The sequence below is a fragment of the Liolophura sinensis genome, chromosome 7 (assembly GCF_032854445.1).
Source record: "Liolophura sinensis isolate JHLJ2023 chromosome 7, CUHK_Ljap_v2, whole genome shotgun sequence".
Lineage (NCBI taxonomy): Eukaryota > Metazoa > Mollusca > Polyplacophora > Chitonida > Chitonidae > Liolophura > Liolophura sinensis.
This window is the reverse complement of record NC_088301.1, coordinates 42,184,400-42,198,006: the sequence shown is the minus strand read 5'-3', so window position 1 is coordinate 42,198,006 and position 13,607 is coordinate 42,184,400. Positions and strand designations below refer to the sequence as shown.

The 13,607-nt window shown below is 39.4% G+C and overlaps 1 protein-coding gene across 1 annotated transcript; it reads right to left on the bottom strand.

Moving 5' to 3' along the window:
- Window positions 1–1,754: 1,754 nt before the first annotated feature.
- Window positions 1,755–13,324, bottom strand: LOC135470255 (transketolase-like). The gene is made up of 12 exons (XM_064749078.1): window positions 13,032–13,324; window positions 8,062–8,179; window positions 6,932–7,045; window positions 6,352–6,449; window positions 5,695–5,886; window positions 4,904–5,031; window positions 4,499–4,695; window positions 4,059–4,172; window positions 3,756–3,963; window positions 3,212–3,426; window positions 2,726–2,942; window positions 1,755–2,139 (listed from the first exon to the last, which is right to left on the bottom strand). The coding sequence occupies exons 1-12, from the start codon at window positions 13,136–13,138 to the stop codon at window positions 1,967–1,969; spliced, it is 1,881 nt and encodes a 626-aa protein (XP_064605148.1). The 5' UTR covers window positions 13,139–13,324; the 3' UTR covers window positions 1,755–1,966.
- Between the last annotated feature and the right edge of the window lie 283 nt (window positions 13,325–13,607).

Here is a 13,607-nt window from a genome sequence, read left to right as displayed (position 1 = left end):
AACGTTATGTACACGCTATTGTGTAACTATACTGTATAGCTAGCGACTTCGAAACAATATCGGAGCGAAGGTGTCGTCATGCAGGGCCGACTATATTGGTGGTAGACAGGTGGTTCCCAATGAACGTTAGACTGCGCACTCCAAGTTTGTCCTATATATAGCGACTGAATTACACAATCTCAACATGCATCCATTAAAAGAATGTAGCATTGAAAAATATGCATGTATACATGTATATGTATGCTTGAGATTTTACGTCGTACTTAATATTTCAGCCCTATGACGAGAAGTGTTTAGGTGTAATTAACCAGGTCTTTTGGCATGTCCTTGCCGCGGCCAGTGAAGTATCGTCCCAGACGTGCATTGCCAAAAACATCCACATTCGCTAATCGAATCATATTTTCTGTATTTACTAAGGGTTCAAAATTATTGCCTTTCAGTAAATACAAGACTCGTGTGTACTATTTATAGTGTTAAAAAGATTCTAAAATTTGAATAGGTATGCGACCATCTTTATAAATTTCACTCACTTAACCCATTTAAACTTTAAACATGCACAGACGAGGCTGATTATGTTATATTACAAGGTAGACGCTTGTACAGCTTGGGTACCACTGCCGTAGAACCGAATATTTCTGACTTTGCTTGTACTCACTGAAGCATTCTTGTGGAATCGCATGGTGTCCTGTTTACATCGCTTATGAATCCCAAAATGGAAATGGAAACCAACATTTTGTTACTTACAAGAAGGCATGTCATGAGATGTATTTCCAAAGCCGTGTTCACACGGTGCAATTTTCCAGTCGGCCCATCGAACGCGGGTTGTCGAGAATGAAAATAGAGCATGTCCCATTTCATGCGATAGCAGAATTTCACAAATCCCATCGCCTGAACGAGGCTTACAGACTTACATTCCGCTTGTTGAATTGGACGAGTCAACATAATCTCTTGCATCGTGTTGTGCGTGGTATGAAGTAAGTAATGACATGCAAGTTTTTGTGCTCATTTTGTTTTTTGGTAACTTCTGGCGAAAAGAAAACTCATTAAGTCATTTTCAACGCCACAGGTCCGCCCATCTTCTACCCGATTGTAGACTTTGATCAGTGTTTATGCTCATACTGGACAAGAATCCTTCCGAAGCAACGGAAGTATATAGCATAAGGTGTCCTCTAAAGAACGAATTTTGTATTTACATGAACAGTTAGAACAAAACCCTGACTGAAGTAAACTGGCAAGATACCTTTTTTTCACTGGTTATGTGTGACCATCTGCCAGCTATCACACTGTCGTCACTGCTCTGGTTTTACTCCATGCTGTCCGTCTTTAATTATATTGTACTCCTGCATAAACCAGGGTTCTGCTGGTGGACCAGGCATCCCCGAGGCCTGGTCCCTTTGCGCTGTTTTAATGTGATGACAACACAGCATTTTGAGTAATTCTAGACCATGGACGTCTAATAAGTTGGAAACATCACTGCATTTTTTTTTTTTACCTAATTCTGCTCGAGCCATTGCGCTTAGGGGCGTGTAAATTGCTACTATTTATGCATTTACATGAACAGTTGGAATAAAACCTTGACAGAGGTAAACTGACAAGAGGCCATTTTTCATCGGTTACTAGTGACCATTTGCCAGCTATGACACTGTCGCCGATGCTCTGGTTTTACTCTGTGCTGCAAGTCTTTAATTATATGGTACTGTACTTATCTTCACGTAGTATATCCAGTAATACTGTCATAAATAACAAATGATTGATTCTGTTGTTTACCGATTTATTAATGTTAAACCCCACAAGAAATTCATTGAGTACAACAACAAAGAGTGGATTCCTTTCATGAGCACAGAAACCAATAAAAAGATACCATTAAGGCACAAAAATGTTTTAAAAAAATAACACCCTCGAAATTGTAGCACTAATATATGGTCACAAAACTGTATGGAATGTGAAATAGGGAGTTATGTCGGATTTATTCCTTCAGAATTTGGTTCACTGCCTTAACAATTGCATCATCATTGATCCCAAACAGCTCCAACAGCTCCACCGGTTTTCCGCTTCGTGGTACATCTCTAACGGCTAGGTGACGTATAACTATGTCCCGGCAGCAACCCAGAGCCATTGAAACAGCCTCACCAATTCCACCTTGAGAATTAAAAAACGCTTATGTTCAAAAATACACACAAAATGAATAAAAACAGAAACAACTGCGCTCAACTAAGTTTTATACTCCATGCGAAAGGTACGTGAGAGTTACTTTGTTCGGTAAGAACATTTGCACAAGTTCTCCAAGGTCCATTTCTTTAACTTCACACCTCGGTAGCAAGAGTTTTTGGTCCACTTCTTTCATTCGAATGGTGTTTTACACCCTACTCAAGAATACTTCACTTCTGCGACGGCGGCCCACTTCCTTCAAGATGTTGACTTGCATTCATCCTTTCAATGGGTCAATTTTAGCAAGCTTAGAAGTCTAATGTTAAACACTGGAATCTGGTCAAGAAACTTTTTGCCAGGCCAGATTATCTCTTTAACATAAAGGGGACACGTTATTCATGAAGAGAAATAGAACAATGACCAATTTAGATTGCACCCAAGCCTCCATTGCGAGGGAAAGGTCCCACATTAGCAATCAGCTATGTTCCGTCAGTCCGTCGAGCTAAATAGTTGATAATCACGAAAAATAGATGTGCGCCAATACTGTTATTACCTCCTTCAATTCTGTTCTACTTACCTTCCGGGTAGTGGTCCTCCACCACAACAATTCTCCCGCCAGTCTTCTTAGCAGCTTCTTTGATGGTGTCTACGTCTAGTGGTTTAATTGTGAATGGATCAACAACTGTGATTTTCACACCCGATGCTGCCAGCTTGTCCGCCGCCTTCATAGCCTCGGACAGCGTGATGCCGGCCCCAATCACAGTGACCTTATCATCTGGGCTCTGTCGTACAACCTAGACAACAGTTTAATCTATGTTTCACCTGGCCATAAAAGTCATTCATTATTTTTAATATGTTTCTGTATGCCAGAACGTGCATTTTTAAAACTGAAAAAGGTTTCCTATATACACTTGCCCTCTCCTTTGTGGAATTACATTCTTGAGCTTCATTATCAGGCTAACCCTTGTAAATAAATGAAAACTTTGAAATAGTAAAGTCAGGCGAGGTTTGCAAACTTTCAATGCAACAAGTCAGTTCAGTGTTGAGTCTTCCGAGATCTTACTTTTGCTTGGCCCACTTGAAACACCTCGTCATTTTTGTAGATGATCGGAGTAACCGGTCGAGTTGCCCTGATGAAGCAGATTCCAGTAGTATTTGCCGCCAACTCCACTGCTCGCTCGATCGCCACAGAGTCGCTGGGGTAAAATACCGTAGATCCCGGAATAGACCTGAACATTGCAATGTCTTCTAGAGCCATTTGCGACGGACCATCCTCACCTGTCAACAAAGCATTTCAGCTAAATTTACCTGGTTTGTTCGAGTAGTTTAACAAAAGTGACAGGCCAATCACTCAGCTCATACTACACAGCGACTATTTAGATCAAGAATCCCCATGTGTACAGCTGAAAACGATTTACCATACATCTTTTAAGCAATTCTTGCTTCACTGTCTTTACACTCTACATCGATCACTAAGATATGGCCGCAAAATCGCCGAAGTGGCACAATCATTAACCAGTTGTTACCTGGAAATGCATATGGCAATTACAGAAAACACTTTAGGTTACAAATAAATCTCAATTTTAGTCTAACATGTAATGTCTTACCGATGGAGACACCACAGTGGGACCCACAGAACTTGATATTAGCTTGAGAGATGGCAGCCATGCGGATTTGGTCAAAGGCTCTGGTTAAGAAACATGCAAATGTGCTGGCAAATGGAATAGTGCGCCCTCTTGTACCACAACCAACAGCTACACCCACCATGTTCTGTTCAGCAATGAAGCACTCCACAAACCTATTTGGATACACATCCTGTTAAAAAAATTTGACATGTTTGAATCAATACAACTTTTCCTGGATAAAAATGGCATATTTTAACACCAAGTAGAAAAAAAGTGGTCACTTACTGCAAGTTTCTGTGAAAATGTCGAATTCTTCATGTCCCCATCCAGAGCAACTATTTGATCACTGTTCTTGGCAATCTTCACCAATGCTGTTCCGTAAGAATTTCTTATGGGTAGCTGAAAAATAATTGTATACAAAATTTCAAATCATAATGCAGTTTATCTAGGAAACATTCTCAAAGCTACAGACTGCCAGTATTATGGCTAAAAAAGAATGAATAATTAGCATGGAGCATCAACTTTGTATCTGACCATCACTAAATTAACACAGCACTGCTGGAACTACACTTCCTCCAAATGAAGGACATGCACCTATTGTTGAATATTGGAAAACAACTATGTAGATGAGCTAACTGCACTCACCAAGTATGTTTAATGTCATGGGTGCTGTAATTGTGGTTAAATAAATCCCAAATTTCCAAACACTCTTGCTCAGTACTTACCACATCACCCATTTGGTAATTTGGAGGTTCCGACAGGGTTATTTTCGAATTCTTCACTTCTTTGGCATCATCTGTTGGAGCTGGAGGAGTGATTTTGTAAGGCCCTGGGTTTTTTATCAACTTTTTCAGTTCTGCAATGGCCACTTCACCCTTTTCTCCTAACGGTTTGCCATGGAAATTCATCTGGTCCTCCACACCTACAAAAAGATGCCTCAACAGTTTACACATAATGCATTAAGATGCAGGTACAACACTGGGAAATATGAAATACATGTACACTATTATCTGCACAAGTTCCTTAATCTCAGTGTTTCTGTGCAACTTCAATCTGTTTATCTATGAAAATTTTACTCCCACCTTTTTGGGGTTTAATGGCAGAATACCAAGACACTGGTAAGGTCTTACCTGGCACACCCCTGCCTTTGAAGGTCTTCCCCAGCACCGCACAAGGTTTGCCAGATATAGACTTTGTGTCCTCCAAAGCTTTAGCTAACGCACTAACATCATGACCATCTACAACTACAACATTCCAGCTACAAGAGAGAACAAGACAGTTCACAAATGTGAATACAGACCATACTACATGGGATTGCAGTGCTATTTGATGGTGAATTTGGTGAGAAGACTCAGACATGTCGAGGTATGCAACTCCATGGGCATTACAAAGCACAACTGAACTTTCTGAAACTTTTGAACTGGCTGTGTTCAGCTGAACATTTTTTATTTTTTTGGGTCACCAGTATTTTCATAAACTTAAAAGTTCAACACCACACTTTTCCCATGTGTTTTTCGTTATTCAACAAATGGTAGGACTCGCATCAAGTTTACAGGCGTTACTCCAAGGCCAAAATACACATTTTGCGGGCTACTTCATAGAATAAATATACTACAGCTATACAAGTATGTAAAGTAAATTTTCCACATAAACACACAAGTGCATCAATCCGTTTCAATATTGAAAACTAATTCCTCCAGGATCATGTCCTTGTAATATCAGCAGCAGCTCAGGTTGGTTCTGTAGTCTGTATACAGTAGATCAGATGATAGTTTGTGTGCCACGCTGGTTCTCAATTTCTAGGCTTTACCAGGCCCAATTAGAAAAACACTCTGCTTTTTCATGCATTTCAACACTTGATTTAAAGTTGGTTTCAGTTTCCATAATTTAAGGTTTAAAGCCCTTTGAACCCTCTGCTTACCCTAAAGCTTCCAGTCTGATTTTATAGCAGTCCATGTCATGCTGTACACTCGTGGGGTCACTCTGTCCCAGTCGGTTGATGTCGAAGACAGCCACAATGTTGTCCAGCTTGTAGTAGCTGCAGAATGCCAGAGCTTCCCAAACTGATCCTTCTGCCGTCTCCCCGTCTCCCAACAGGCAATACACGCGATAGCTTCAAAACATTTCCATACTAATAATTAACCAAAGATCACTAGTGGTAAATAAAATACCTGTTTACAGAGAAAAAATATTTTCAGATTAACCCTCTCTAGCTCCATCTCTAAGGATGGTTTACTGGAATGACTTTTCAAGATAAACGCTTTTGGTGCCAACTGATTTCACACATTTATGACTGTAGTATATGTACTACCTCTGTTTAATAACATAAGCACACTATCATTATAAATCTCACCGTTATGTAGCCACAGCAATTTAGTTTTATTTAATAAAAGACAGCAATTTGGCTTACTTCAAACTAACAACAAGCAGAAAACAGAATGCTATTTTGCACATACACAGGAAAATTATTCAGTTGTCTTTTCTGGCTCTGTTTTGCAGCACTATACTGGCTATGAATCAACATCACGCAAAGAGGAATTGTTCAAAATAATAGGTTCCAATAATAGCGGCATCATACCTGGCCTTGTCGAAGTATTTGCCGGTGTAGGCCATTCCAGCAGCACAGCTCAATCCCTGTCCAAGAGATCCTGTAGCCACATCCACAAAGTCTAAACGCTACAACAAAAATCAGAAAACCTTGCCTTTCCTTTCAGTTAAATGCTCCTGCCAACACCAAAACCTCTCTACACCTTGATTATCACAATATGTCAATTGTCAATAACAAAGATTGGATACTTTATACTGAATACCTTGCATGAAGCTACATGGACAAAAATATTAATATGGGCTTATGGGAAGTTGATCAATGGTTATTTTCAATGACCACATTGGCATTCCTTCTGAGGGATTAGATGTATGAGAATGTAGCTCAATTATCCTTATTAAAGCAGAAGAAAAATATGAACACTGACCTAAGAAAGTCAGATCAGTGACACTGACAAAAACATAATTTGGTCTAGGGGATTGGACATTTAAATTAATATTATTAATCTGCAGTTTAGATATTTGTTAAAAGTCTTAAAGCCAAAGGTCGAGAATTCACAGAGCATACAGTCCTTCCAGAAAGGTCAATATACCTGGTTGTAATTCAGACTTACTGGTGTTGGATGTCCCTCCAAGTCACAACCTGTTTTGCGCAGCTTATCTAAATCCCCGACAGGGAACAGTCCAGCCTCTGCCCAAGCAGCATACAAAATGGGGGCTGCATGACCCTGCATTGCAAAGGCAGGCAGGAATGAATGAATGATTATGGCTTAGTGCCACTTCACGAGTTCATGCGCAGCCAAATCGCAGCACTATGAAACACTTGATTTCATTACACAACAACTGGAAATATTTCACTGGAGTTTTATTCCTTAAAAAATATTTCAATATTCATAGTGGGCCAGTCAGAAAAGGCGCTGCTATTAGCTCAGGCCGGATAAGATTTGACTTGTTTGCTTGCTATACAAGAGTGTGGTCTTCAATAAAATGTTAGGAGCCATGGACTCACTTGTTATCTCCAATGTCACACAGACAGCGGGATCTACAAATTCCCTGTCTAAGTCTGGATTTGAACATTCACCCTATTGAGCTGTCAGGGACTAATTAATAGTCTACAGAACTGTGTCAGCAACCTGTCCGTCTTAACATGCTGACTTTAAACACATCCAACAGGCTTTGCTGCACACCACCATACACACTCCAAAATGTAATTGTTAGCTTTGTTCAATAAATTTTTAATTGTTTCTGTGGTACATGTATTTCACAAATGTACATTTCAGTTAAACATATATGTCTTTGAAGCTGGCCATTCCCATTGTAAACATGTACAGCGCTGCCTCGCAAGAATGCCCTAACAATGACACCATTTACACCAGCAACCCACAGCTCCATCTGTGCAATTTATGCACATTTTTAATTTGATTTTGTAGACAAAACTAAAGAGGTGTTTGCCAATTTCAGGATTTCACAAGAAAAATGTAATATAATTTTATCAGTCTACACAGAACAATACCCTCAGAGTATGCCTGAATAAACATTTTGCAAACATGCAAAAAAGTTGAATTACAGTAGGACAGTTCCACAATGCTTCATATTAAATGGGTGATTACCAGTGACCAATGAACAATTGTTGCAATTACAGCACTCTGTGCTTTTGGACTTCATGTACAAGCAGAAAACATGTATCACCTTCACAAATTGGTTGAAATCCTTCATTATAAAATTTGACTATCCACAGACCTACCTTGGAGAGAACAAATCTGTCGCTGGACGGATCTCTTGGCTTCTCTACTTTGTATTTCATGGTGTGAAAGAACAGGACGGACATCATCTCGGCAGCAGAACAACATGTTGTTGGATGTCTGTTCAAACAAATTTAAACACAAAGAGGTTGTAAAACTTCAAACAAAACTGCTGTCTCCACAGAATTTGTTAGGACAGGTAAATGGCATTTAACAAGATATACTTTTGTAAAGTGAGCAAATGCACACTAATACAAGTTAATGGATTCAGGGTTTAACAAATCAAGAATATTTCACCAAAATAATTATGTCAGTCAGGTATATGGATTATGGAAACTGAACAGTATTAAAAGTATTGTCAACCGTAGTTTGCCACCATAACCAAGGCCAAGAGGACCATGGGTGATGGGGGCTAGGGAGATTCCCTGTCCAAGGGCTGGTTTGAAATACTTCTTTTGGGCGTCCTGGTGATTCAAAGACCAGCACCTCAACACTGCCATAAGAAGCCCCACACCCACCACTCCAAGAACATTTAGCGGAAGCAACTTGAAATTACATTGCACAAACTGTGTTGTATATCCCAGTAACAAGATCCCTGCAAACTTAACTCCAAACTGTAGTATAGTTTATAAACAGCTGGCTCAAAGGAAAAATATACTAACAATGCCGATCCAGAGCGGCCCATTAAAATGGTATCTTTTTAAACAGTGCATCAAAAGTTCCCAGAAAAAAAACAAAAAAACAAAAATGTTTTTGACATGTACCAAGATATTTGCCCAATCATTGTGAAGATTACCATGTAGATACAGATGACCTCCAATGAGCATGCGCAAACGCATTATCAGTTGGACTTTTGATGATTTCACGAGGAGATTGAAGATAAATTCTGTACCACCAGATAATGTTAACATCTGATGTAACCACCATGCTTCTGTATCACACTGAACAGTGAGCTCACATTGTGTTAATGAAGGGTCTGATCGGATTTTAAGGGACGAATAACCACCTCTGAAACAGATGTCCTCAAGATCTGACACCATCGTAACATGATGCACCAATTGTTTCAACTGGTCCCACAAATGTTCAATGAGATTGAGATCCGGAGAATTGGTGAGCCATTACGTGTGCTCAATGCCTTCATGTTCAGACATTTATCACTGGCACAATGTGGAAGAGCATTATCGTCCATAAAAAGAAATCCATTGCCATCTTTTACGACAATCTAAAATTTTCAAAATTCGACAATGATCATGATCACTGATCATAATGATCATTGAAGCTCATCTTTATCTACACAGTAATCCTTGCTACAGTGTGTTGACTTGATTACAGAAATACTGTGTGCAATATTTCACGACGATTGGGCAAATACTATGAAAAATGCCGAACACATTTTTGGGGGGAACTTACTTTTGATGCACTATTTAGTTTAACAAACTTCTATGGCTATAACCCGACTGACAATACACAGAACATTAGACAGCCTTCACTACTTTTAATGGTTTACATATGGACAAGTTTAAGCAAGTCTAGCTACCATGAAAGCTTAAGTTTCCCAGCTCCTTTCATTTGTGTGTGTAGTGCATTTGGTAGAATTTACACATCTCTAGATACAAAAGGCCACGATAAAATAGTGAGTTTTTATGCATTTTTTGAGAGGCATATATAATTTTTTACCTTTAAATGTTGAAAATGCCATTTGACCCTTAACTTCTAACCTGCTACTGATACCCATGTTAGAATTAATGTACATCAAAATGTTGCAAGAAATAAATCAGAAGTTGTTATCCATACAGAAAATTTGCGATGTAGCTTACTGTATCCTGTACGCTGAGCTTTCCGTCAAGAGAGCAATCTTACACACATACACTATATATATATATATATATATACACTATATATATATATATACAAGACACGAATCAAATAATTAATGAACTCAACGTGTTAGGCAAAACCTTCACAACCAAATGTTAGCCATTAGTAACATACAGATTTGGTAGCAAGACTACCAAAGAGCTTGTCTGTAGGATATTTAATAGGTGCGTGAGTGCCATAGTTCAATACATGCTGAACATTGAGATAACACCCTTAATATTTACTTTATTTTAATACACGAGAACTTCTGCATCACTTCACTTAAATCAAAAAGCATGAACGAAAATATCCTGCTTATATTGTTGCGCTTTATATCTATGCTAAAGTGAAAACCATATATATGCAGCATTTTTGGATGCGAATGCTTGGGAAATGACAACTAACAGTTAATGACCTAGGTCAGTGAGGCGTAGGTTTTGAATAGTGTCAAAACACTATTCATCCAGGCTCAGAGCCAAATAAGCGCCCATGCTATAAAGTATAAGGAGTAGGGAAATATCAATAAAGACCCATATTCCTGCTGTGCTCAGACCCAAGTTTACATATACATATATATATATATACACACACACACACACACACCCCATCTACCGACCTCCTGCATACACATATGTATCATATGAACAATCAAATTCAAATTCAATAGTCAGTACATCGCAAAACGAGCGCTCGCCAGTCCTGATGTATATCTATATTGATATTTGACTTCATTTGGATTTATATTCACAAATATATTCTTTTTTCTATTTTAACTTTCCCACGAACACCATATTGATGACAATAGGTCTTGAATAAATTTTAGACTTAAAACGTTTACTGTCACCCACTATAGTGAAAATGCTGGAATGTACACCTGTGCAACGATGGTAAATCAAAGGTAAACAGTAACATGCCCCTGCATACTGCCATAACTGTACAACAGTTCTTCAGCAAGTTGTCCTACTTTAGGACAGGATAACTCATTAAACTGACAGATTTACTGCTGTGCAAACAGTTAGACCAACCTAAATAGTACACTCCTGGGTACCCAGGATTCATTGTAAAGAACACTTTGCTTCACCAAGCTAAGATATAGGGCACACAGTTCACTATGGAGGTACCTTATATGGTTACCATATAGAAGAACATATAGAACTCTCCACAAATGAACACCTGAGAAGAGGGCCAAGGACTCCTAACACCATGTTCACCTCTCCGAGAAGTTTTGATGCATCTGTAAGGCATTCTAAGACTCATTTTCCAGAGCTGTCAGCATGTACTTAGATACAGAGCTCTACACCATTACCAACACTATGTAGGCATGCCATATCAAGTGCATCTCCATGAACATCATTCAAAGAAGCTCCGTTAAGGAAAAACAGTCTGAGACATCACTATTCTGGTCTAAACGCTTGTCATGCAGGGTCAGGAACACATTACCGCCATTACTAGCAAAGCACAAGCGCTTTTCTCTTTGGCTGTTAATAGATCTACATTTTAATAACATGTCTTATTTGTAGAAGTAGATGAAATTCTATAGGGAATTTCTTCACTACCTTGTCAGCGGAATATCTATCAGTATCATTGCAATCCGATTTCTCTGCAAACCCTCATCTTTACATACATTAAACCACCAAATAGAACAAAAGGCTGGACAACTTTTGGGCTGATTCTGAAACACAGCTTATCACAGAAAGGCTTGGCCCAATGTAGACACCATACGGACTATTATCGCTGAACTGTTTGAGATTTTGAAAACGTAACAACTGATTTATTTAGACAAAAGATATGGTTCCATAATTGGAAACCATAATGCTGGCCGCTGTCATAACTGAAATATTCTTTATTACAGCATAAAACACCAAATAAATCAAAGATTGAAAGCTTTTTGTGATTTGCTTTGAATCTGCCCAGCTGTGGATTTCAGTCTTTAGCTGAATTTTCGTATAACTTATTACATGTTGAACTGTGTTTCACTAAAGTGAGAGGAGTGCCTGTGGACTTGTTTGACCAAATGTGAACAGTCTAATCTCTGAGGTAGATTGAAAAACAGGGCATAGGTCACCTTTTCTGTGTGAACAGTCACTGCTCTGGTTGGATGGATGCAGAAAATACAAAACCCATGTAGAAATATTGTTATCAAAAAAAGACCATTATTTCAGTACATATGGGCATGAACATCTGTACTTCAAAAACCGCCTATGCTAAGTAACTCTCATAAAAAGAAAGGACAACAATAAAATGAACTATATGTCAAACTCCATGAAAAATGTCCAGGTGGTTGGATTTATTTTAAAGATAATTTTGAACCGTCCAAAACGCATGAGAAAAATTGCATTCTGTGAACTCAAACCTATAAATATGTAGGCCCAAGGGCGGAAAAAACATGTAGGCCCTCTATTAATAGTAATGTGCACTGGGAAAATTGCAGTTTACCATGTTCAGTTTACCGAGAACACATATTTGCAATAGTGTGAGGTTTTCTTCAGCGAAGGGGCCCGTTTCTGTTACAGGTATATATAATTTCCGCAACCTGAAAAGTGGGGTCCAAAAGATAGCTGCCCGCTCCCCCACCCCCACCCCCCAACTTTCAAAAGGGGGGCCAGCATATCTTGGGGATGGGGGGGGGGGAGTGGCCCGCTTGCCCCCACCCCCCACCCGCTTCCTACGCCCCTGTGTAAGTCTATATCCGTATACGATATTAAAATAATTTTTGCCTTTTATTGTACGCAGTGAATGTATTCCAGAATGATGATTGCTGAATCTTTCGTATCACTTGTATAAAAGGCTATGTTCTAAATTAGGTTACCGGTAGACTACAAAATTATTATTCGGGTTGAGAGCAAATCTAGTATCCCGCCAGTCACTTCGAATGAAAGAGCGCCATCTATAATGCACATATACATGAACCGTTAATTTCAAAACCAGTCTCCATATGTTACGTAGAACACGTTTGAAATAAAACTGCCGGACAAATTACTATACTCTACATGAGCACAAGTACGTTTCCTGCACGGTCTCTGTAACAATGGATAATAACTGGGCAACAAAAGTGGCATATAACCATGTGCTTCTGCATGGCAGGAGGCAGCTCTACATGTACGTATGCACTTACCCAGAACCCGCTATGTTAGTTGATCGTATACTATGAACACGCAGTGTGTTGGCGATGTCATTTAGAAGCTGTGCCTTCTCTTCACTGAGCTGATTTACGCTTGGCATATTGGGGAGATAGGAGATTCACACAGGAGGAGGAGGAGATGAGACTGGGACAAGATCTCTGCTGGGCAACCTCACTGTAACAGATCGGCGATTTGGTGACTATACTTTCATGGTGTATTATAGCCCACGTGGGTTTTACCTTCAACCAATGAAAGTCCGACAACGAAGACTCGCCTTTGGATCAGTATTGAATATCTTCGCAAGCCTACAGCTCTGGGCATGCAGCCACTATTAAGCTGTCTGGTGCGTCTAACGTCATGCATGAATAGCAGTGCATATACTGGCTGGCTACTATCGAGTTTCGTGTAAGCGGGCACAAAGGACGTGTGTGCGTTCTGTCTCTGGGATGTGCTTTGTCCTTGGAGATAACTATAACGAATGATGTTAGGCTGAACTCTATGGCTGCAATCTATAGTTAAGGGCATATATATAAAGGCGTTCAGCTACGTTAGGACCTACGGTAGGACCT